Raw genomic sequence first — 24,273 nt, forward strand, 5'->3', positions numbered from 1 at the left:
ACTAAAACACATTCTGGGTGAGAAGACACACGGCAGACAGGGACTAAAACACATTCTGGGTGAGAAGACACACAGCAGACAGGGACTAAAACACATTCTGGGTGAGAAGACACACGGCAGACAGGGGACTAAAACACCTTCTGGGTGAGAAGACACACGGCAGACAGGGGACTAAAACACCTTCTGGGTGAGAAGACACACGGCAGACAGGGGACTAAAACACATTCTGGGTGAGAAGGCAGACAGGGACTAAAACACATTCTGGGTGAGAAGGCAGACAGGGGACTAAAACACATTCTGGGTGAGAAGGCACACGGCAGACAGGGACTAAAACACATTCTGGGTGAGAAGACACACGGCAGACAGGGACTAAAACACATTCTGGGTGAGAAGACACACAGCAGACAGGGACTAAAACACATTCTGGGTGAGAAGACACACGGCAGACAGGGGACTTAAACACATTCTGGGTGAGAAGACACACGGCAGACAGGGGACTAAAACACATTCTGGGTGAGAAGACACACAGCAGACAGGGGACTAAAACACATTCTGGGTGAGAAGACACACGGCAGACAGGGGACTAAAACACATTCTGGGTGAGAAGACACACGGCAGACAGGGGACTAAAACACATTCTGGGTGAGAAGACACACGGCAGACAGGGGACTAAAACACATTCTGGGTGAGAAGACACACGGCAGACAGGGGACTAAAACACATTCTGGGTGAGAAGACACAGCAGACAGGGGACTAAAACACATTCTGGGTGAGAAGACACACGGCAGACAGGGGACTAAAACACATTCTGGGTGAGAAGACACACAGCAGACAGGGGACTAAAACACATTCTGGGTGAGAAGACACACGGCAGACGGGGACTGAAAAGCATTCTGGGTGCGAAGACACACGGCAGACAGGGTACTAAAACACATTCTGGGTGAGAAGACACACGGCAGACAGGGGACTAAAACACATTCTGGGTGAGAAGACACACGGCAGACAGGGGACTAAAACACATTCTGGGTGAGAAGACACACGGCAGACAGGGGACTAAAACACATTCTGGGTGAGAAGACACACGGCAGACAGGGGACTAAAACACATTCTGGGTGAGAAGACACACGGCAGACAGGGGACTAAAACACATTCTGAGTGAGAAGACACACGGCAGACAGGGGACTAAAACACATTCTGGGTGAGAAGACACACGGCAGACAGGGGACTAAAACACATTCTGGGTGAGAAGACACACGGCAGACAGGGGACTAAAACACATTCTGGGTGAGAAGACACACGGCAGACAGGGGACTAAAACACATTCTGGGTGAGAAGACACACGGCAGACAGGGGACTAAAACACATTCTGGGTGAGAAGACACAGCAGACGGGGGACTAAAACACATTCTGGGTGAGAAGACACACGGCAGACAGGGGACTAAAACACATTCTGGGTGAGAAGACACACGGCAGACAGGGGACTAAAACACATTCTGGGTGAGAAGACACACTGCAGACAGGGGACTAAAACACATTCTGGGTGAGAAGACACACGGCAGACAGGGGACTAAAACACATTCTGGGTGAGAAGACACAGCAGATAGGGGACTAAAACACATTCTGGGTGAGAAGACACAGCAGATAGGGGACTAAAACAGATTCTGGGTGAGAAGACACACGGCAGACAGGGGACTAAAACACATTCTGGGTGAGAAGACACACGGCAGACAGGGGACTAAAACACATTCTGGGTGAGAAGACACACGGCAGACGGGGGACTAAAACACATTCTGGGTGAGAAGACACACGGCAGACAGGGGACTAAAACACATTCTGGGTGAGAAGACACACGGCAGACAGGGGACTAAAACACATTCTGGGTGAGAAGACACACGGCAGACGGGGGACTAAAACACATTCTGATGACAAAAGAAAGGAATAGGGTAGAACCAGGCGGTGACTGCTTGAGAGTCTAAATCTTTGAATAATGTTTTAAATGTCTTGTACTAAGATTATAAAATAGACACTGGTCTGAACTAAGCCACATTTACTAATAAATACTCTGTTTTGATGTTCAGGAGGTCATGACGGTTGTGTCGGATAATTATATCTCTAACTTCCTGTTGTAATGGCAGCTGTGATGACTAGGAACAGACTTGCCCCCATATCATATAATTACCCTCACAACACCATCCTCAACCCACTCTCCCTATCTATAAAACCACCATCCACCCCTCTCCACCCTACCCACCCCTTACCTGCACCCCTTGCCCTGGAAAACCCAACATCTTAGCCTGCAGCTATTGCTCCAGCAAGCAGATGGTAGTTTATAGAGAATTCAATCGCCAGCTTAGCCCCAACCCCAACCACCAGCTCATTAATTCCCCATAACTCCATCTAGCCCAGCCCCTCTGTTTGTGCCAGACCTGGGTTCAAATAGTATTTGAAATTATTTCAAATACTGTATCTGTGGTTAAATGAGCATTCCTGTTGCAATGGATCAAATAGGACCTCTCCACAAAACCCCAAACCTCCACCCACTCCAGGAAGGCTAAAGAAAATGCTCAAAGGTCAGAGGTCTCTCTGCGTGTCCTCCTCGTGTTTCACTGCAGCCTGTAGTCAGTCAGCTGATTGTCTTGTCGGCTCTCAGGGCCATCTGCTTCTCTCCTCTGGGAGGTGGGACAGGAAACCTGGGAGGGACTGGATTGAAGGCACCAAGGGTTTTATTGGATTCGATTGCGTTTACACATAGAGAAGAGCGAGAGAGTGGGGAGGTGGAGGGGGGGAGAGAGAAGGAGAGGGGGAGGTGGAGGGGAAGAGAGAGAAGGAGAGGGGGGAGGTGGAGGGAGGGAGGGAGGGAGGGAGGGAGGGAGAGAGAAGAAGGAGAGAGGGGGGAGGTGGAGGGGGGGAGAGAGAGAAGGAGGAGAGAGGGGGATGGAGAGAGGGGGAGGTGGAGGGGGGAGAGAGAGAAGAAAGGGGGAGGTGGAGGGAGGGAGAGAGAGAAGGAGGAGAGAGGGGGGAGGTGGAGGGAGGGCGAGAGAGAGAGAAGAAGGAGAGAGAGGGGATGTGGAGGGAGGGAGAGAGGGAGGGGAGGGGAGGGGGAGGGGGCATTAACAAAGACATGTCAGTCAACCTCCACTTCCAGCTCCCTACAGAGAGGAGAGATGGTGTGTAGAGATGGACTATTGTGGATTTTCAGCTGGTAGACAATTTATTTTAGAAAACAAAAGCAATCCTTCAGACAGAGCAATCCTTCAGACAGAGTAATCCTACATACAGAATAATCCTTCAGACAGAGTAATCCTTCAGACAGAGCAATCCTTCAGAGTAATCCTACAGACAGAGTAATCCTTCAAACAGAGCAATCCTTCAAACAGAGTAATCCTACAGACAGAGAAATCCCACATACAGAGCAATCCCACATACAGAGTAATCATTCAGACAGAGCAATCCTTCAGACAGAGTAATCCTACAGACAGAGTAATCCTACAGACAGAGTAATCCTTCAGACAGAGTAATCCTTCAGACAGAGTAATCCTTCAGACAGAGTAATCCCTCAGACAGAGTAATCCTTCAGACAGAGTAATCCCTCAGACAGAGTAATCCCTCAGACAGAGTAATCCTTCAGACAGAGTAATCCTTCAGACAGAGTAATCCTTCATACAGAGTAATCCCTCAGACAGAGTAATCCTTCAGACAGAGTAATCCTTCAGACAGAGTAATCCCTCAAACAGAGTAATCCTTCAGACAGAGTAATCCCTCAAACAGAGTAATCCTTCAGACAGAGTAATCCTTCAGACAGAGTAATCCTTCAGACAGAGTAATCCCTCAGACAGAGTAATCCCTCAGACAGAGTAATCCTTCAGACAGAGTAATCCTTCAGACAGAGTAATCCTACAGACAGAGTAATCCTTCAGACAGAGTAATCCTTCAGACAGAGTAATCCCTCAAACAGAGTAATCCCTCAGACAGAGTAATCCCTCAGACAGAGTAATCCTTCAGACAGAGTAATCCTTCAGACAGAGTAATCCCTCAGACAGAGTAATCCTTCAGACAGAGTAATCCTTCAGACAGAGTAATCCCTCAGACAGAGTAATCCTTCAGACAGAGTAATCCTACAGACAGAGTAATCCTTCAGACAGAGTAATCATGGTGATATTGACTCACATGCATTGAAAACATCCCAAATACACAATCACTACAACTCAAAACAACGATACGATGTAAACACTAGTTAACATTGAGAATAGAGAAAGTGTGCTATCTCAATTTACCTGATTTGTTTTTTTGCGTTTACATTACTTCAGACAAAATCAAGACGTCAATTTTCTTGGAATGTTTTTTTGGAATGAAAAATCTTAAATTACACCTTAATTTGAGCAAATTCAAGAACGTGTAATTAATTAATCGTGAACATACTAAACGAGCCTCACAAGGATTCATAGTTATAACAGTCAGTAAGGCACTGTAGATGTTTCCCTATTCTGTATTGACCAATAGTCTCATCTTGTCCTGCCTGATTGAGTCGTCCATTAGTGCTCTGAGGTCAGAGGAGTAATACGATACCCAGATGGGCTCCCCTGGTTTGACCATCTGTCTACTGTTGTTCTCCGAGTCTGAGCCAAACCCTCTCTATAGATTACCATTGAAAGAGATGTGTTTATTGCTCTCGGTGTCAAGGATCAAGGAATTCATATATTTTTGTGTGATTGGAGCTGTCCATATTACAAATTGGGCTTTATACAGTGTGGTAACTTTGATTTCCTTGCAGATTTGAATCTACTTGACAGGTATTTTTTTTAATCAATATGGTAGGTCTACATAGAAGTTATAGACACTGTTGTACTAATATACTCTCTGTCCATATTGGCAGTACAAGCGATCCCCTTCTCTCTTCTCTTCTCTTCTCTTCTCTTCTCTTCTCTTCTCTTCTCTTCTCTTCTCTTCTCTTCTCCTTCTCCTTCTCCTTCTCCTTCTCCTTCTCTCTTCTCTCTTCTCCTCTCCTCTTCTACTCATCTCTCCTCTTCTTCCCTCTTCTCCTCTCCTCTCTTCTCCCTTTCCTCTCTTCTCTCTTCTCTTCTCTTCTCTTCTCTTCTCTTCTCCTTCTCCTTCTCCTTCTCCTTCTACTTCTCTCTTCTCTCTTCTCCTTCTCTCTTCTACTCATCTCTCCTCTTCTTCCCTCTTCTCCTCTCCTCTCTTCTCCCTTTCCTCTCTTCTCTCTTCTCTTCTCTTTTCTCCTCTTCTGACCTCTCCTCTCTTCTCTTCACTCCTTCTCCTCTTCTAACCTCTCCTCTCCTCCCCTTCTCTCCTCGCCTCTCATCTGTTCTCATCTGTTCTCCTTTTCTTCTCTCCACTTCTCCCCTCTCCTCTTTTATCCTCTTCTCTCCTCTTCTCTCCTCTTCTTCTCTCTTCTCTTCTTCTCCCCTTTCCTTTCTTCACCTCTCCTCTCCTCTCTTCTCCTCTTCTCTCCTCTTCTCACCTCTCCTCCCCTTCTCTCCTCGCCTCTCATCTCTTCTCATTTTATTCTCTCCACTTCTCCCCTCTCCTCTCTTCTCCTCTTCTCCCCTCTCAACAGCTAAGTGATGATCTCTGTATAATTACCAGCTTCTATTCTGGTCCTCTTTCGTCTCTAGATAGTCTTTAATTGATGCTAAATTGTAGTTGTTATTCAACACAGTGAATAAGATAGGGTTTATTGATGGTGTAATTACTTTCTGTCATGTCTTACATGTGCTCCTATCTTAGACTGAGGGCACGTCCCTAATGAAGCCCTATGTTGCCCTGGTCAAAAGTACTGCATTATGAAGAGATTAGGGTGTCATTTGGGATGCAAGCCGTGCCTTTACGTTGTTGGCGGTGGGGTTGTTATAGCTACCCTGGAGTACATACTGTATCTATAACAACGGGCTGCTCCCAACCACCAACCGTTGGAACGTTCTGGTTTGACTGTCTGAGACAAGAGAAGAAGAAGAAAATAACTCTCACAGGACAATAAAGTTAGTCTAACGGGACAATAAAGTTATTCTAACGGGACAATAAAGTTATTCTAACGGGACAATAAAGTTATTCTAACGGGACAATAAAGTTATTCTAACGGGACAATAAAGTTATTCTAACGGGACAATAAAGTTATTCTAACGGGACAATAAAGTTATTCTAACGGGACAATAAAGTTATTCTCACAGGACAATAAAGTTATTCTCACAGGACAATAAAGTTATTCTAACAGGACAATAAAGTTATTCTCACAGGACAATAAAGTTATTCTAACGGGACAATAAAGTTATTCTAACGGGACAATAAAGTTATTCTCACAGGACAATAAAGTCATTCTAACGGGACAATAAAGTTATTCTAACGGGACAATAAAGTTATTCTAACGGGACAATAAAGTTATTCTAACAGGACAATAAAGTTATTCTAACGGGACAATAAAGTTATTCTAACAGGACAATAAAGTTAGTCTAACGGGACAATAAAGTTATTCTAACAGGACAATAAAGTTAGTCTAACGGGACAATAAAGTTATTCTAACGGGACAATAAAGTTATTCTAACGGGACAATAAAGTTAGTCTAACGGGACAATAAAGTTAGTCTAACGGGACAATACAGTTATTCTAACAGGACAATAAAGTTATTCTCACAGGACAATAAAGTCATTCTAACAGGACAATAAAGTTATTCTAACAGGACAATAAAGTTATTCTAACATGACAATAAAGTTATTCTAACAGGACAATAAAGTTATTCTAACAGGACAATAAAGTTATTCTAACAGGACAATAAAGTTATTCTAACAGGACAATAAAGTTAGTCTAACAGGACAATAAAGTTATTCTAACAGGACAATAAAGTTATTCTAACAGGACAATAAAGTTAGTCTAACGGGACAATAAAGTTAGTCTAACGGGACAATACATTTATTCTAACGGGACAATAAAGTTATTCTAACGGGACAATAAAGTTAGTCTAACGGGACAATAAAGTTAGTCTAACGGGACAATAAAGTTATTCTAACAGGACAATAAAGTTATTCTAACGGGACAATAAAGTTAGTCTAACGGGACAATAAAGTTATTCTCACAGGACAATAAAGTTATTCTAACGGGACAATAAAGTTATTCTAACAGGACAATAAAGTTATTCTCACAGGACAATAAAGTTATTCTAACGGGACAATAAAGTTATTCTAACGGGACAATAAAGTTATTCTAACGGGACAATAAAGTTATTCTCACAGGACAATAAAGTCATTCTAACGGGACAATAAAGTTATTCTAACGGGACAATAAAGTTATTCTAACGGGACAATAAAGTTATTCTCACAGGACAATAAAGTCATTCTAACAGGACAATAAAGTTAGTCTAACGGGACAATAAAGTTATTCTAACAGGACAATAAAGTTATTCTAACAGGACAATAAAGTTATTCTAACGGGACAATAAAGTTATTCTAACGGGACAATAAAGTTATTCTCACAGGACAATAAAGTCATTCTAACAGGACAATAAAGTTAGTCTAACGGGACAATAAAGTTATTCTAACAGGACAATAAAGTTATTCTAACATGACAATAAAGTTATTCTAACAGGACAATAAAGTTATTCTAACAGGACAATAAAGTTATTCTAACAGGACAATAAAGTTATTCTAACAGGACAATAAAGTTAGTCTAACAGGACAATAAAGTTATTCTAACATGACAATAAAGTTATTCTAACAGGACAATAAAGTTATTCTAACAGGACAATAAAGTTATTCTAACAGGACAATAAAGTTATTCTAACAGGACAATAAAGTTAGTCTAACAGGACAATAAAGTTATTCTAACAGGACAATAAAGTTATTCTAACAGGACAATAAAGTTAGTCTAACGGGACAATAAAGTTAGTCTAACGGGACAATAAATTTATTCTAACGGGACAATAAAGTTATTCTAACGGGACAATAAAGTTAGTCTAACGGGACAATAAAGTTATTCTCACAGGACAATAAAGTTATTCTAACGGGACAATAAAGTTATTCTAACAGGACAATAAAGTTATTCTCACAGGACAATAAAGTTATTCTAACGGGACAATAAAGTTATTCTAACGGGACAATAAAGTTATTCTAACGGGACAATAAAGTTATTCTCACAGGACAATAAAGTCATTCTAACAGGACAATAAAGTTAGTCTAACGGGACAATAAAGTTATTCTAACAGGACAATAAAGTTATTCTAACATGACAATAAAGTTATTCTAACAGGACAATAAAGTTATTCTAACAGGACAATAAAGTTATTCTAACAGGACAATAAAGTTAGTCTAACAGGACAATAAAGTTATTCTAACAGGACAATAAAGTTATTCTAACAGGACAATAAAGTTAGTCTAACGGGACAATAAAGTTAGTCTAACAGGACAATAAAGTTATTCTAACAGGACAATAAAGTTAGTCTAACGGGACAATAAAGTTATTCTAACAGGACAATAAAGTTAGTCTAACGGGACAATAAAGTTATTCTAACGGGACAATAAAGTTATTCTAACGGGACAATAAAGTTAGTCTAACGGGACAATAAAGTTAGTCTAACGGGACAATAAAGTTATTCTAACAGGACAATAAAGTTATTCTAACGGGACAATAAAGTTAGTCTAACGGGACAATAAAGTTATTCTCACAGGACAATAAAGTTATTCTCACAGGACAATAAAGTCATTCTAACAGGACAATAAAGTTAGTCTAACGGGACAATAAAGTTATTCTAACAGGACAATAAAGTTATTCTAACATGACAATAAAGTTATTCTAACAGGACAATAAAGTTATTCTAACAGGACAATAAAGTTATTCTAACAGGACAATAAAGTTATTCTAACAGGACAATAAAGTTAGTCTAACAGGACAATAAAGTTATTCTAACAGGACAATAAAGTTATTCTAACAGGACAATAAAGTTAGTCTAACGGGACAATAAAGTTAGTCTAACGGGACAATACATTTATTCTAACGGGACAATAAAGTTATTCTAACGGGACAATAAAGTTAGTCTAACGGGACAATAAAGTTAGTCTAACGGGACAATAAAGTTATTCTAACAGGACAATAAAGTTATTCTAACGGGACAATAAAGTTAGTCTAACGGGACAATAAAGTTATTCTCACAGGACAATAAAGTTATTCTAACGGGACAATAAAGTTATTCTAACAGGACAATAAAGTTATTCTCACAGGACAATAAAGTTATTCTAACGGGACAATAAAGTTATTCTAATGGGACAATAAAGTTATTCTAACGGGACAATAAAGTTATTCTCACAGGACAATAAAGTCATTCTAACGGGACAATAAAGTTATTCTAACGGGACAATAAAGTTATTCTAACGGGACAATAAAGTTATTCTCACAGGACAATAAAGTCATTCTAACAGGACAATAAAGTTAGTCTAACGGGACAATAAAGTTATTCTAACAGGACAATAAAGTTATTCTAACAGGACAATAAAGTTATTCTAACAGGACAATAAAGTTATTCTAACAGGACAATAAAGTTATTCTAACTGGACAATAAAGTTATTCTCACAGGACAATAAAGTTATTCTAACAGGACAATAAAGTTAGTCTAACGGGACAATAAAGTTATTCTCACAGGACAATAAAGTTATTCTAACAGGACAATAAAGTTAGTCTAACGGGACAATAAAGTTATTCTAACAGGACAATAAAGTTATTCTAACAGGACAATAAAGTTAGTCTAACGGGACAATAAAGTTAGTCTAACGGGACAATAAATTTATTCTAACGGGACAATAAAGTTATTCTAACGGGACAATAAAGTTAGTCTAACGGGACAATAAAGTTAGTCTAACGGGACAATAAAGTTATTCTAACAGGACAATAAAGTTATTCTAACGGGACAATAAAGTTAGTCTAACGGGACAATAAAGTTATTCTCACAGGACAATAAAGTTATTCTAACGGGACAATAAAGTTATTCTAACAGGACAATAAAGTTATTCTCACAGGACAATAAAGTTATTCTAACGGGAAAATAAAGTTATTCTAACGGGACAATAAAGTTATTCTAACGGGACAATAAAGTTATTCTCACAGGACAATAAAGTCATTCTAACGGGACAATAAAGTTATTCTAACGGGACAATAAAGTTATTCTAACGGGACAATAAAGTTATTCTCACGGGACAATAAAGTCATTCTAACAGGACAATAAAGTTAGTCTAACGGGACAATAAAGTTATTCTAACAGGACAATAAAGTTATTCTAACAGGACAATAAAGTTATTCTAACAGGACAATAAAGTTATTCTAACAGGACAATAAAGTTATTCTAACTGGACAATAAAGTTATTCTAACAGGACAATAAAGTTAGTCTAACAGGACAATAAAGTTATTCTAACAGGACAATAAAGTTATTCTAACAGGACAATAAAGTTAGTCTAACGGGACAATAAAGTTATTCTAACAGGACAATAAAGTTATTCTCACAGGACAATAAAGTCATTCTAACAGGACAATAAAGTTAGTCTAACAGGACAATAAAGTTATTCTAACAGGACAATAAAGTTAGTCTAACAGGACAATAAAGTTATTCTAACGGGACAATAAAGTTATTCTCACAGGACAATAAAGTTATTCTAACAGGACAATAAAGTTAGTCTAACAGGACAATAAAGTTATTCTCACAGGACAATAAAGTTATTCTAACAGGACAATAAAGTTAGTCTAACGGGACAATAAAGTTATTCTAACAGGACAATAAAGTTAGTCTAACGGGACAATAAAGTTATTCTCACAGGACAATAAAGTTAGTCTAACGGGACAATAAAGTTATTCTAACAGGACAATAAAGTTAGTCTAACGGGACAATAAAGTTATTCTCACAGGACAATAAAGTTAGTCTAACGGGACAATAAAGTTATTCTAACAGGACAATAAAGTTAGTCTAACGGGACAATAAAGTTATTCTAACAGGACAATAAAGTTAGTCTAACGGGACAATAAAGTTATTCTAACAGGACAATAAAGTTATTCTCACAGGACAATAAAGTCATTCTAACAGGACAATAAAGTTATTCTAACAGGACAATAAAGTCATTCTAACAGGACAATAAAGTTAGTCTAACGGGACAATAAAGTTATTCTAACAGGACAATAAAGTTATTCTCACAGGACAATAAAGTTAGTCTAACGGGACAATAAAGTTATTCTAACGGGACAATAAAGTTATTCTAACAGGACAATAAAGTAATTCTAACAGGACAATAAAGTTATTTTCACAGGACAATAAAGTTAGTCTAACAGGACAATAAAGTTATTCTAACGGGACAATAAAGTTATTCTCACAGGACAATAGAGTTATTCTAACAGGACAATAAAGTTATACTCACAGGACAATAGAGTTATTCTAACAGGACAATAAAGTTATTCTCACAGGACAATAAAGTTATTCTAACGGGACAATAAAGTTATACTCACAGGACAATAGAGTTAGTCTAACCGGACAATAAAGTTATTCTAATTGAAATGGTTGGAATAGAACCAATATCATAGACTAGAGCTCATTCGTGTGTTAGGTACTTCAAGAGAAAAAAGAGGAAAGGTAAAATGAAGTTGATCATTTTGATTTATTTATTAGAATGGGAAGATACAGAGAATCACAAAAACATCTGGTTGACTCAAATGACAGAACTTTTCCTGTGAGCAAAAAACAACAACAACTGTGATGGTATCTAATCAATAGAATATGTTGATACTGTGATGGTATCTAATCAATAGAATATGTTGATACTGTGATGGCATCTAATCAATAGAATATGTTGACACTGTGATGGTATCTAATCAATAGAATATGTTGATACTGTGATGGCATCTAATCAATAGAATATGTTGACACTGTGATGGCATCTAATCAATAGAATATGTTGATACTGTGATGGCATCTAATCAATAGAATATGTTGATACTGTGATGGTATCTAATCAATAGAATATGTTGACACTGATGGTATCTAATCAATAGAATATGTTGATACTGTGATGGTATCTAATCAATAGAATATGTTGATACTGTGAAGGCATCTAATCAATAGAATATGTTGATACTGTGATGGCACCTAATCAATAGAATATGTTGATACTGTGATGGTATCTAATCAATAGAATATGTTGATACTGTGATGGTATCTAATCAATAGAATATGTTGATACTGTGATGGCATCTAATCAATAGAATATGTTGACACTGTGATGGTATCTAATCAATAGAATATGTTGATACTGTGATGGCATCTAATCAATAGAATATGTTGATACTGTGATGGCATCTAATCAATAGAATATGTTGATACTGTGATGGCATCTAATCAATAGAATATGTTGATACTGTGATGGCATCTAATCAATAAAATATGTTGACACTGTGATGGCATCTAATCAATAGAATATGTTGATACTGTGATGGCATCTAATCAATAGAATATGTTGACACTGTGATGGCATCTAATCAATAGAATATGTTGACACTGTGATGGTATCTAATCAATAGAATATGTTGATACTGTGATGGCATCTAATCAATAGAATATGTTGACACTGTGATGGCATCTAATCAATAGAATATGTTGACACTGTGATGGCATCTAATCAATAGAATATGTTGACACTGTGATGGTATCTAATCAATAGAATATGTTGATACTGTGATGGTATCTAATCAATAGAATATGTTGACACTGTGATGGCATCTAATCAATAGAATATGTTGATACTGTGATGGCATTTAATCTATAGAATTATAATCAATAGAATATGTTGATACGAATTACTTGCCATGATAACGGAATCACTTTTGAAATTGAAATGCAATATTGTACTGTATTCATTTTCTTGGAGTGGTTATTTAATGATGTACATGTGTTTTGTAAAGAGCTGGAATGACAATATTTATTTTATATAGTCTTCCTGATGGTTCATAAACAAAGCCTAAATGAATTGCAGCATTGCTGATCCCAGGGTTACAAAATGATGGTCTCTTTTTTTTATTTTTTTTAATTCTCCCAAGTTTCCCAAAAAATCCAGGTTGGAAGACTCCGGAAGACTCCTGCATATTCTCTTCCCATTCCAGGAGTCTTCCAATTTGGGATTTATGGAAAACCTTGGAATTTTGGGAAGAGTTACCTAGATGTTTACAACCTTAAATGTATTCTCTCTCCTACAGACAGTCTGTTCATTAGCCCTTTCCTATTCAGACAGTAGCATTTCAGTGCTACTACTCGGACAGTAGCATCTCTGTGCTACTATTCAGACAGTAGCATCTCAGTGCTACTATTCAGACAGTAGCATCTCAGTGCTACTATTCAGACAGTAGCATCTCAGTGCTACTATTCAGACAGTAGCATCTCAGTGCTACTATTCAGACAGTAGCATCTCTGTGCTACTATTCAGACAGTAGCATCTCAGTGCTACTATTCAGACAGTAGCATCTCAGTGCTACTATTCAGACAGTAGCATCTCAGTGCTACTATTCAGACAGTAGCATCTCAGTGCTACTATTCAGACAGTAGCATCTCAGTGCTACTATTCAGACAGTAGCATCTCAGTGCTACTATTCAGACAGTAGCATCTCAGTGCTACTATTCAGACAGTAGCATCTCAGTGCTACTATTCAGACAGTAGCATCTCTGTGCTACTATTCAGACAGTAGCATCTCAGTGCTACTATTCAGACAGTAGCATCTCAGTGCTACTATTCAGACGGTAGCATCTCAGTGCTACTATTCAGACGGTAGCATCTCAGTGCTAGTATTCAGACAGTAGCATCTCAGTGCTACTATTCAGACAGTAGCATCTCAGTGCTAGTATTCAGACAGTAGCATCTCAGTGCTACTATTCAGACAGTAGCATCTCAGTGCTACTATTCAGACAGTAGCATCTCAATGCTACTATTCAGACAGTAGCATCTCAGTGCTACTATTCAGACAGTAGCATCTCAGTGCTACTATTCAGACAGTAGCATCTCAGTGCTACTATTCAGACAGTAGCATCTCAGTGCTACTATTCAGACAGTAGCATCTCAGTGCTACTATTCAGACAGTAGCATCTCAATGCTACTATTCAGACAGTAGCATCTCAGTGCTACTATTCAGACAGTAGCATCTCAGTGCTACTATTCAGACGGTAGCATCTCAGTGCTACTATTCAGACAGTAGCATCTCAGTGCTACTATTCAGACCGTAGCATCTCAGTGCTACTATTCAGACAGTAGCATCTCAGTGCTACTATTCAGACGGTAGCATCTCAGTGCTACTATTCAGACAGTAGCATCTCAGTGCTACTATTCAGACAGTAGCATCTCAGTGCTACTATTCAGACCGTAGCATCTCAGTGCTACTATTCAGACAGTAGCATCTCAGTGCCATTCTGAGCTACACAGAAAAACATATACTTTGCTGAACCATCAAACAAAGGTTTTGCATGGACATCAATTTAAGTTGAACTCATGCAAATGGCCCACGGTGAGATACATTAGGAGAGAAGAGAGACACAAACAGTGGTGAGTCTGGGTTTTAACAACAACGTTCAATGGCACACTACCGGCCCTGGTCAAAAGTAGTGCACTATATAGGTTGCCATTTGGAACGTACACCATGAATGAGTGATTTCCAGTAAGTGTTCACAGTAAATTCCATACACCATGAATTAATGATTTCCAGTAAGTGTTCACAGTAAATTCCATACACCATGAATGAGTGATTTCCAGTAAGTGTTCACAGTAAATTCCATACACCATGAATGAGTGATTTCCTGTAAATTCCATACACCATGAATGAGTGATTTCCTGTAAATTCCATACATCTTACATCATCTGCGTTTATAAAAATTTGTGAGTTGATACAGTGTATACGACATATTTATAAAAACCAACGCAAACCGTCTCTATGCGAGAATTACCCAGCCCCCCCTCTACAACTGTCCTGCTGTCTTGTCCTGTCTGTCTCTATGCAAGAATTACCCAGCCCCCCCCCTCTACAGCTGTCCTGTCCTGTCTGTCTCTATGCGAGAATTACCCAGCCCCCCCTCTACAACTGTCCTGCTGTCCTGTCTGTCTCTATGTGAGAATTACCCAGCCCCCCCTCTACAACTGTCCTGCTGTCCTGTCCTGCCTGTCTCTATGTAGATACTGTCCTGCTGTCCTGCTGTCCTGCTGTCCTGTTCTGCCAGTCTCTATGTAGATACTGTACAGCTGTCCTGTCCTACTGTCCTGTCCTGCTGTCCTGTCCTACTGTCCTGTCCTGCTGTCCTGTCCTGCTGTCCTGTCCTGCTGTCCTGTCCGGCCTGTCTCTATGTAGATACTGTACAGCTGTATTGTCCTGCTGTCCTGCTGTCCTGTCCTGCTGTCCTGTCTGTCTCTATGTGGATACTGTACAGCTGTCCTGTCCTACTGTCCTGTCCTGCTGTCCTGTCCTGCTGTCCTGTCCTGCTGTCCTGTCTGTCTCTATGTAGATACTGTACAGCTGTCCTGCTGTCCTGTCTGTCTCTATGTAGATACTGTACAGCTGTCCTGCTGTCCTGTCCTGCTGTCCTGTCTGTCTCTATGTAGATACTCTACAGCTGTCCTGCTGTCCTGTTCTGCTGTCCTGTCCTGCTGTCCTGTCTTTCTCTATTTAGATACTCTACAGCTGTCCTGTCCTGCTGTCCTGTCCTGCTGTCCTGTCCTGCTGTCCTGTCCTGTTGTCCTGTCTGTCTCTATGTAGATACTCTACAGCTGTCCTGTCCTGCTGTCCTGTCTTTCTCTATTTAGATACTCTACAGCTGTCCTGTCCTGCTGTCCTGTCCTGCTGTCCTGTCCTGCTGTCCTGTCCTGTTGTCCTGTCTGTCTCTATGTAGATACTCTACAGCTGTCCTGTCCTGCTGTCCTGTCCTGCTGTCCTGTCTGTCTCTATGTAGATACTGTACAGCTGTCCTGCTGTCCTGTCTGTCTCTATGTAGATACTGTACAGCTGTCCTGCTGTCCTGTCCTGCTGTCCTGTCTGTCTCTATGTAGATACTCTACAGCTGTCCTGCTGTCCTGTTCTGCTGTCCTGTCCTGCTGTCCTGTCTGTCTCTATGTAGATACTGTACAGCTGTCCTGCTGTCCTGTCCTGCTGTCCTGTCTGTCTCTATGTAGATACTCTACAGCTGTCCTGCTGTCCTGTTCTGCTGTCCTGTCCTGCTGTCCTGTCTTTCTCTATTTAGATACTCTACAGCTGTCCTGTCCTGCTGTCCTGTCCTGCTGTCCTGTCCTGTTGTCCTGTCTGTCTCTATGTAGATACTCTACAGCTGTCCTGTCCTGCTGTCCTGTCCGGCCTATCTCTATGTAGATACTGTACAGCTGTATTGTCCTGCTGTCCTGTCCTGCTGTCCTGTCCTGCTGTCCTGTCCTGCTGTCCTGTCCTGCTGTCCTGTCCTGCTGTCCTGTCTGTCTCTATGTAGATACTGTACAGCTGTCCTGTCCCACTGTCCTGTCCTGCTGTCCTGTCCTGCTGTCCTGTCCTGCTGTCCTGTCTGTCTCTATGTAGATACTGTACAGCTGTCCTGCTGTCCTGTCTGTCTCTATGTAGATACTGTACAGCTGTCCTGCTGTCCTGTCCTGCTGTCCTGTCTGTCTCTATGTAGATACTCTACAGCTGTCCTGCTGTCCTGTTCTGCTGTCCTGTCCTGCTGTCCTGTCCTGCTGTCCTGTCTGTCTCTATGTAGATACTCTACAGCTGTCCTGTCCTGCTGTCCTGTCCTGTCCTGCTGTCCTGTCCTGCTGTCCTGTCTGTCTCTATGTATATACTCTACAGCTGTCCTGTCCTGTTGTCCTGTCTGTCTCTATGTAGATACTCTACAGCTGTTCTGCTGTCCTGTCCTGTGAGAGACGGAATCTAAAACAAAAATCCAGAAAATCACATTGTATGATTTTCAAGTAATTAATTTGCATTTTATTGCATGACATAAGTATTTGATCACCTACCAACCAGTAAGAATTCCGGCTCTCACAGACCTGTTCGTTTTTCTTTAAGAAGCCCTCCTGTTCTCCACTCATTACCTGTATTAACTGCACCTGTTTGAACTCGTTACCTGTATAAAAGACACCTGTCCACACACTCAATCAAACAGATTCCAACCTCTCCACAATGGCCAAGACCAGAGAGCTGTGTAAGGACATCAGGGAAAAAATTGTAGACCTGCACAAGGCTGGGATGGGCTACAGGACAATAGGCAAGCAGCTTGGTGAGAAGGCAACAACTGTTGGCGCAATTATTCGAAAATGGAAGAAGTTCAAGATGACGGTCAATCACCCTCGGTCTGGGGCTAAATGCAAAATCTCACCTTGTGGGGCATCAATGATCATCAGGAAGGTGAGGGATCAGCCCAGAACTACACGGCAGGGCCTGGTCAATGACCTGAAGAGAGCTGGGACCACAGTCTCAAAGAAAACCATTAGTAACACACTACGCCATCATGGATTAAAATCCTAGAGCGCACGCAAGGTCCCCCTGCTCAAGCCAGCGCATGTCCAGGCCCGTCAGAGGTTTGCCAATGACCATCTGGATGATCCAGAGGAGGAAGGGGAGAAGGTCATGTGGTCTGATGAGACAAAAATATATATTTTTGGTCTAAACTCCTCTCGCCGTGTTTGGAGGAAGAAGAAGGATGAGTACAACCCCAAGAACACCGTCCCAACCGTGAAGCATGGAGGTGGAAACATAATTCTTTGGGGATGCTTTTCTGCAAAGAGGACAGGATGACTGCACCGTATTGAGGGGAGGATGGATGGGGCCATGTATCGCGAGATCTTGGCCAACACCCTCCTTCCCCCAGTAAGAGCATTGAAGATGGGTCGTGGCTGGGTCTTCCAGCATGACAACGACCCGAAACACACAGCCAGGGCAACTAAGGAGTGGCTCCATAAGAAGCATCTGAAGGTCCTGGAGTGGCCTAGCCAGTCTCCAGACCTGAACCCAATAGAAAATCTTTGGAGGGAGCTGAAAGTCCGTATTGCCCAGCGACAGCCCCGAAACCTGAAGGATCTGGAGAAGGTCTGTATGGAGGAATGGGCCAAAATCCCTGCTGCAGTGTGTGCAAACCTGGTCAAGAACTACAGGAAAAGTATGATCTCTGTAATTGCAAACAAAGGCTTCTGTACCAAATATTAAGTTCTGCTTTTCTGATGTATCAAATACTTATGTCATGCAAGAAAATGCAAATTAATTACTTAAAAATCATACAATGTGATTTTCTGGATGTTTGTTTTAGATTTTGTCTCTCACAGTTGAAGTGTACCTATGATAAAAATTACAGACCTCTACATGCTTTGTAAGTAGGAAAACCTGCAAAATCGGCAGTGTATCAAATACTTGTTCTCACCACTGTATGTCTATAGTCTGTGGTTATGTATGTCTATAGTCTGTGGTTATGTATGTCTATAGTCTGTGGTTATGTATGTCTATAGTCTGTGGTTATGTATCGAGTCTGTAGAGACCCAGTTCTTTTTATTTTAACATGTGTGTGTGTGTATGTGTGTGTTTGTGAGTGTGTGTGTGTGTGTGTGTGTGTGTGTGTATGTTCAAGCTAACATGCAGCATTAATCTCTCACAAGAGTAGCTACCATGCGTGGCATCTTAGTTAGTGAGAAAAGCATCTCTCATCCCACAGACACGTCCCAAGAGAGGTTTTGCTGCTTAAATCCCAGTAAGAAAGTTGGAAATACGCAGCTTTTATCATGTTAAATGTTTTAATAATATTGACATATCAGTTGTGGAAACACATTTTCTCTATTTAACAAAAAGATAATGTTGTTAAAAAAAACAAAAACAACAACAACAAAAACAACCTTGTTTTAGTAGAAGATACCACTTCTGTGGTGAGAGACAGGAGAAAGTACCGTGTTAGAGTGGCCCTCGCCAGCAGTCTGGTCACCGTGTTAGAGTGGCCCTAGCCAGCAGTCTGGTCACCGTGTTAGAGTGGCCCTCGCCAGCAGTCTGGTCACCGTGTTAGAGTGGCCCTCGCTAGCAGTCTGGTCACCGTGTTAGAGTGGCCCTCGCCAGCAGTCTGGTCACCGTGTTAGAGTGGCCCTCGCCAGCAGTCTGGTCACCGTGTTAGAGTGGCCCTCGCTAGCAGTCTGGTCACCGTGTTAGAGTGGCCCTCGCCAGCAGTCTGGTCACCGTGTTAGAGTGGCCCTCGCCAGCAGTCTGGTCACCGTGTTAGAGTGGCCCTAGCCAGCAGTCTGGTCACCGTGTTAGAGTGGCCCTCGCCAGCAGTCTGGTCACCGTGTTAGAGTGGCCCTCGCCAGCAGTCTGGTCACCGTGTTAGAGTGGCCCTCGCCAGCAGTCTGGTCACCGTGTTAGAGTGGCCCTAGCCAGCAGTCTGGTCACCGTGTTAGAGTGGCCCTCGCCAGCAGTCTGGTCACCGTGTTAGAGTGGCCCTAGCCAGCAGTCTGGTCACTGTGTTAGAGTGGCCCTCGCCAGCAGTCTGGTCACCGTGTTAGAGTGGCCCTAGCCAGCAGTCTGGTCACCGTGTTAGAGTGGCCCTCGCCAGCAGTCTGGTCACCGTGTTAGAGTGGCCCTCGCCAGCAGTCTGGTCACCGTGTTAGAGTGGCCCTCGCCAGCAGTCTGGTCACCGTGTTAGAGTGGCCCTAGCCAGCAGTCTGGTCACCGTGTTAGAGTGGCCCTCGCCAGCAGTCTGGTCACCGTGTTAGAGTGGCCCTAGCCAGCAGTCTGGTCACTGTGTTAGAGTGGCCCTAGCCAGCAGTCTGGTCACCGAGTTAAAACTCAGGACAGGATGGAATAACTCATAATCTTAGCAGTAGTACTCGCTGCCATTTCCTACCTCAAAAATAAAAAAAAACTTATCGTAAAAGTAATACTCGGCATAATAAATAAAATAAATTAATTAAACAACACATTTCAAATAAAATATTACCAAAAACTCACAAAAGAAATTAATGCAAACGAGTGGTTAGATTTTTTTTTGTCTAGTCATTTTTTTAAACTTTTAATTATTATTATTATTTTTTTTTTTTACATCGTCCTTCAAAAAATCAAGGAGTTGAATACAGGAAGTAACCTAAACAGACATCATGTACTGTATAAAAAAGCTCATACGCACGTACAGTTGAGCATCACTCACCAGTGTTTTAATTTATAAACTCTTAGTGGGAATATTTCATCATTATCAATAATCAATCACAGCAGTACAGTAGAACGAATGGAAGGTTAGAAGAAGATAAAAATGGAAGTTAGGAATAGTCTATGTGTGCATCCCAAATGCCACCCTATTTTCCTATATAGCGCACTACTTTCAACCTGAACCTTATGTGCTCTGGACTAAAGTAGTGCAGGAATTAGGTTGTCATTTGGGACACGGGCTATGGCTTGATAGGTTTCCAAGACCTGACAACATAAATATAGCTATCTAAACGAGCCAATCAAACGTTCCTCCTAGTGGTTCACTATTATAAGGGACAAAAAAAAAAAAGCCTACAAAACATAATCAATCGAAAATGTCCATCTACAACCACGTCATCAGGCAAGAAGAAAGAGAATGGAGGAGAACAAAAAAAAAACCCTGCTATTTCCTTCCCTCCATTCTTTCCCCCTTTTCTTTCTTGTCTCGTAGACGGAGGAGGTGAGATCTGGAGGGATGGAGACAGACGTCATCAGTACGGCGCAAACTTCTGTCTCTCTGGTTTCTTCCCGATCCCATTGGCGGAAGAAATCTTCGCCGTATAGATCTGGGCCTGAGCCTGAGCCTGAGCCTGGGCCTGGGCTTGGGCCTGAGCGGCGGCTGCATTGGCGGCAGGGTTGGATAAAGCCAGGTAGGGCATGGATTGGAGGGATTTCATGGATTGCATTCCGAGGAGGCTGGAGAGGGGGAGGGCCCCGTAGGGGTTGCCCATCATGGGGACTGCAGCGTGGGGGTGGGGGTGGGACATGCCGGGGCAGCCCATGGCAGCCAGGGTGGCAGCAGCAGCGGCTGAGGAGGAGGCGGGGGAGGGGGGTTGGGTGTAGGCCATGGTGAGGTCAGCAGAGGTCGACATGGAGGAAGACTGGGCGGTGGATTTGGCGGTCTCTAAACTGCACAGGGGGATAGGAGGAGGACAAAGGAGGTGGAGGGATTGTGGAGGGAGGTAGGGAGGGAAGGTGGAGAGAGAGAGGGGAGGGAGAGAGAGAGAGAGGGGAGGGAGGGAAGGTGGAGAGCGAGGGGAGGGAGGGTGGAGGGAGGGAGAGAGGGGAGGGTGGAGGGAGGGAGGGTGGAGGGAAGGAAGGGAGGGAGGGACGAGGAAAGAGGAAAGGAGGGAAGGAGGGTGGAGGGAGAGAGGGAGGGAGGGGAGGGAGGGACGAGGGAAGAGGAAAAGAGGGAAGGAGAGAGGGAGGGACGAGGGAAGAGGAAAGGAGGGAAGGAGGAGAGAGAGAGGGGAGGGAGGGAGGGAAGGGAGGAGGGAAGGAGGAAGGAGGAAGGAGGAGTATCGGATGGAAACGGGTTAGAAGGTTAAATAAATAAAAGACATGTTAAAGAAAGTACAAATTAAATAAATTAAATAAAAGGAGATAAAAAAATGTGTGTTTTGCTGGAGGTTGCAACAGATTACTGGAGGGGGGGTCTTTTGGACTCTCATGTGGGGAGTGGATGCTATAAGTCAGGGTGATGGCTTGGGTAGGGGCTTGGGTAAGGGAAACAAATAAGTTCAAAGTTCATTAGGAATTTCCTTATTATTTTAAGATTCGATTAAACATATTGCATTTGTCAATATGTAAATAAATATATTGCATATTGCGAATGTATTGTCTGTGTGAATACAATGTGTAACTACTTACTAATATAGTGTAATTACTAATAGAACATGTAGATTGTGTAATTCAGCATGGCTATAATGTGTTTTTTAGGATAGAAGAATGATGGAATGTTATGGTAGGAACCGTCTATCCCTACAGTCCAATGTGTTGCACTTTGTACCTATAGGGCACTTTAACCTGTCAGATGCAACACCTGGAAGAGGCAGCGAGTGAACTGTCAACGCTCTAGTCGCTGTGTTGATCGGAGGCGAGAGGTCCTCAGAGAGCAGTCACGCAACGTGAATAATCATCACAAGATTAAAAAAATATTGTATTTAATCAGTGTGTTAATGCATCATTGTCATACTTGACAGTTTTAGTATTTTAATGCAAATGTGTTGCAATTGTAGTTTTCTAATAGTACGTGCTGTTGTCGTCTCTCTCTCCAACACTCAGTAGTAATTGGTGAACTTAGTCATGAATTGGCAACATCAGTACAACTCCTTTGTTGAAATGTGTAATTTGTGGAGATAAATGTATAAAGATTATCTCATGAACCAGTAGAACTGAGTCTGGAGACATGAGTATCTAGAGCCATGCTTCTTTCCTTATCACGAGACCTGACCAGGGTTCTTTCCTGATCATGTGACCTGACCAGGGTTCTTTCCTGATCACGTGACCTGACCAGGGTTCTTTCCTGATCATGTGACCTGACCAGGGTTCTTTCCTTATCATGTGACCTGACCAAGGTTCTTTCCTGATCATGTGACCTGACCAGGGTTCTTTCCTGATCATGTGACCTGACCAGGGTTCTTTCCTAATCATGTGACCTGACCAGTGTAATGAAAAAGGTGCCAGTACTCATTCTAATTTGACAGACATATTTGTAAGATATATTTTAGAGCCAATTCAATAAGGTGTTGGACTTAAACAGCGCTCTCTACCAGTGTGTACCGGCCCAACTCAAGCATTGCCAGGAAGTGGTCCAGTTGCTGGGGCTACAATATAATGCATCTTATATCTTATCACTTATATTGTTGTCCTGCTGGGTGGTGCTTTCTCTTACCAGGAGGTTGTGTTGGGTTAAGTTAATGGAGATGGTTGTTCCTGTGATGGTGATGTGTCTGTCGCTCTCCCTCTCTCCTCCCTATCCCCTCCCGTTCCCTCCCTCTCCTCTCCCTCTCTCTCTCCCTCTCTCCCTCCCTCCTTCTCCCATGCCTCTCCTCTCCCTCTCCCGTCCCTCCTTTTCCCTCCCCTCTCCCTCTCTACGCCTTGTGTGCTGTGCTCGGTGGTGGCAGAGCTTTGTCTTACCAGGAGGTGATGAGGTATTGGGTCAGGTTGATAGAGATGGGGGTCCCTGTGATGGTGATGTGTCTGTTGCTCTCCCTCTCTCCTCCCTATCCCCTTATCTCCCTCTCCTCTCCCTCTCTCCCTCCCTCCTTCTCCCCTGCCTCTCCTCTCCCCTCCCTCCTTCTCCCTCCCCTCTCCTCTCCTTCTCTCCTCCCTTTCCTCTCCCCTCCCTCCCTCCCTCGCTCCCTCTCCCTCTCTACGCCTTGTGTGCTGTGCTCGGTGGTGGCAGAGCTTTGTCTTACCAGGAGGTGATAAGGTATTGGGCCAGGTTGATAGAGATGGGGGTCCCTGTGATGGTGACGGCTCTATCGCTGGTGCTGTCCAGCTGGCTACCTATCTTAATCTGAGCCCCTGACGCCTGGCGGATCTCATTGATCTTGGTTCCCTGACGCCCGATGATGGAGCCGATGAGCTGAAGGAGAGAGAGAGGAGAGAGAGAGAGGAGGTGAGAATGTGGGAGGAGACCTGTGTGTGTTTTGATCTTGGTTCCCTGACACCCGATGATGGAGCCGATGAGCTGAAGGAGAGAGAGAGGAGGTGAGAATGTGGGAGGAGACCTGTGTGTGTTTTGATCTCGGGTCCCTGATGCCCGATGATGATCAGGTCAATGATGGAGCCAAGGAGAGAGGGAAGAAACGAGGACGCTTCACCAGACACTTGACAGATCACACACTTATTACTAAAACCCCAAAGTATTGTTTTGACAATACTAAATGTCCAGGGTACACTTGAAAAACAGATGGCAATCTCAATGTGACTTCCCAGGATAAAACATACAGTACACCCTCTTCAACATATACAGTGTACAGTGCAATCAGGGAAGTATTCAGACCACTTTTTCCACATTTTGTTACGTTACAGCCAAATTCAAAAATGTATTTAAGAAGAAAATGTATCTCATCAATCTACACACAATACCCAACGATGACAAAGCAAAACACCTGTTGTTGTTGTGCAATCTATATAAAAAAAGAAACTGAAATATCACATTTACATAAGTATTCAGACCCTTTACTCAGTACTTTGTTGAAGCACCTTTGGCAGTGATTACAGCCTCGAATGTTCGGGGTCCGGGCTCTGGCTGGGCCACCCAAGGACATTCAGAGACTTGTCTCGAA

The 24,273-nt window shown here is 42.3% G+C and overlaps 1 protein-coding gene and 1 long non-coding RNA gene across 10 annotated transcripts in view; one reads left to right on the top strand and one right to left on the bottom strand.

The window, feature by feature from the left end:
* Positions 1 to 11,455: 11,455 nt before the first annotated feature.
* LOC149976497 (uncharacterized) lies at positions 11,456 to 22,144 on the top strand. Its single transcript, XR_016488107.1, has 3 exons — positions 11,456 to 11,609; positions 20,649 to 20,847; positions 21,993 to 22,144. It is a non-coding gene; the product is annotated as an uncharacterized LOC149976497 (long non-coding RNA).
* LOC110494824 (poly(rC)-binding protein 2) overlaps positions 18,747 to 24,273 on the bottom strand; it is a 141,734-nt gene continuing 136,207 nt past the window's right edge. For 6 of the 9 annotated variants that reach the window (XM_036950944.2, XM_036950942.2, XM_090206495.1 and 3 more), the window contains 2 exons: positions 23,398 to 23,567; positions 18,747 to 21,106 (listed from right to left, as the gene is read on the bottom strand). In XM_036950944.2, coding sequence (XP_036806839.2) covers positions 20,689 to 21,106; positions 23,398 to 23,567 — 588 coding nt within the window. In that variant the 3' untranslated portion in view covers positions 18,747 to 20,688. Of the gene's footprint in view, positions 21,694 to 23,397; positions 23,673 to 24,273 lie in introns of all 9 variants that reach the window. The other 3 variants (XM_090206497.1, XM_036950946.2, XM_090206496.1) reach the window with 2 other exon arrangements.

Source organism: Oncorhynchus mykiss, chromosome 17 (genome assembly GCF_057628025.1).
Source record: "Oncorhynchus mykiss isolate SJ-2025 chromosome 17, ASM5762802v1, whole genome shotgun sequence".
Taxonomy (NCBI): Eukaryota; Metazoa; Chordata; class Actinopteri; order Salmoniformes; family Salmonidae; genus Oncorhynchus; species Oncorhynchus mykiss.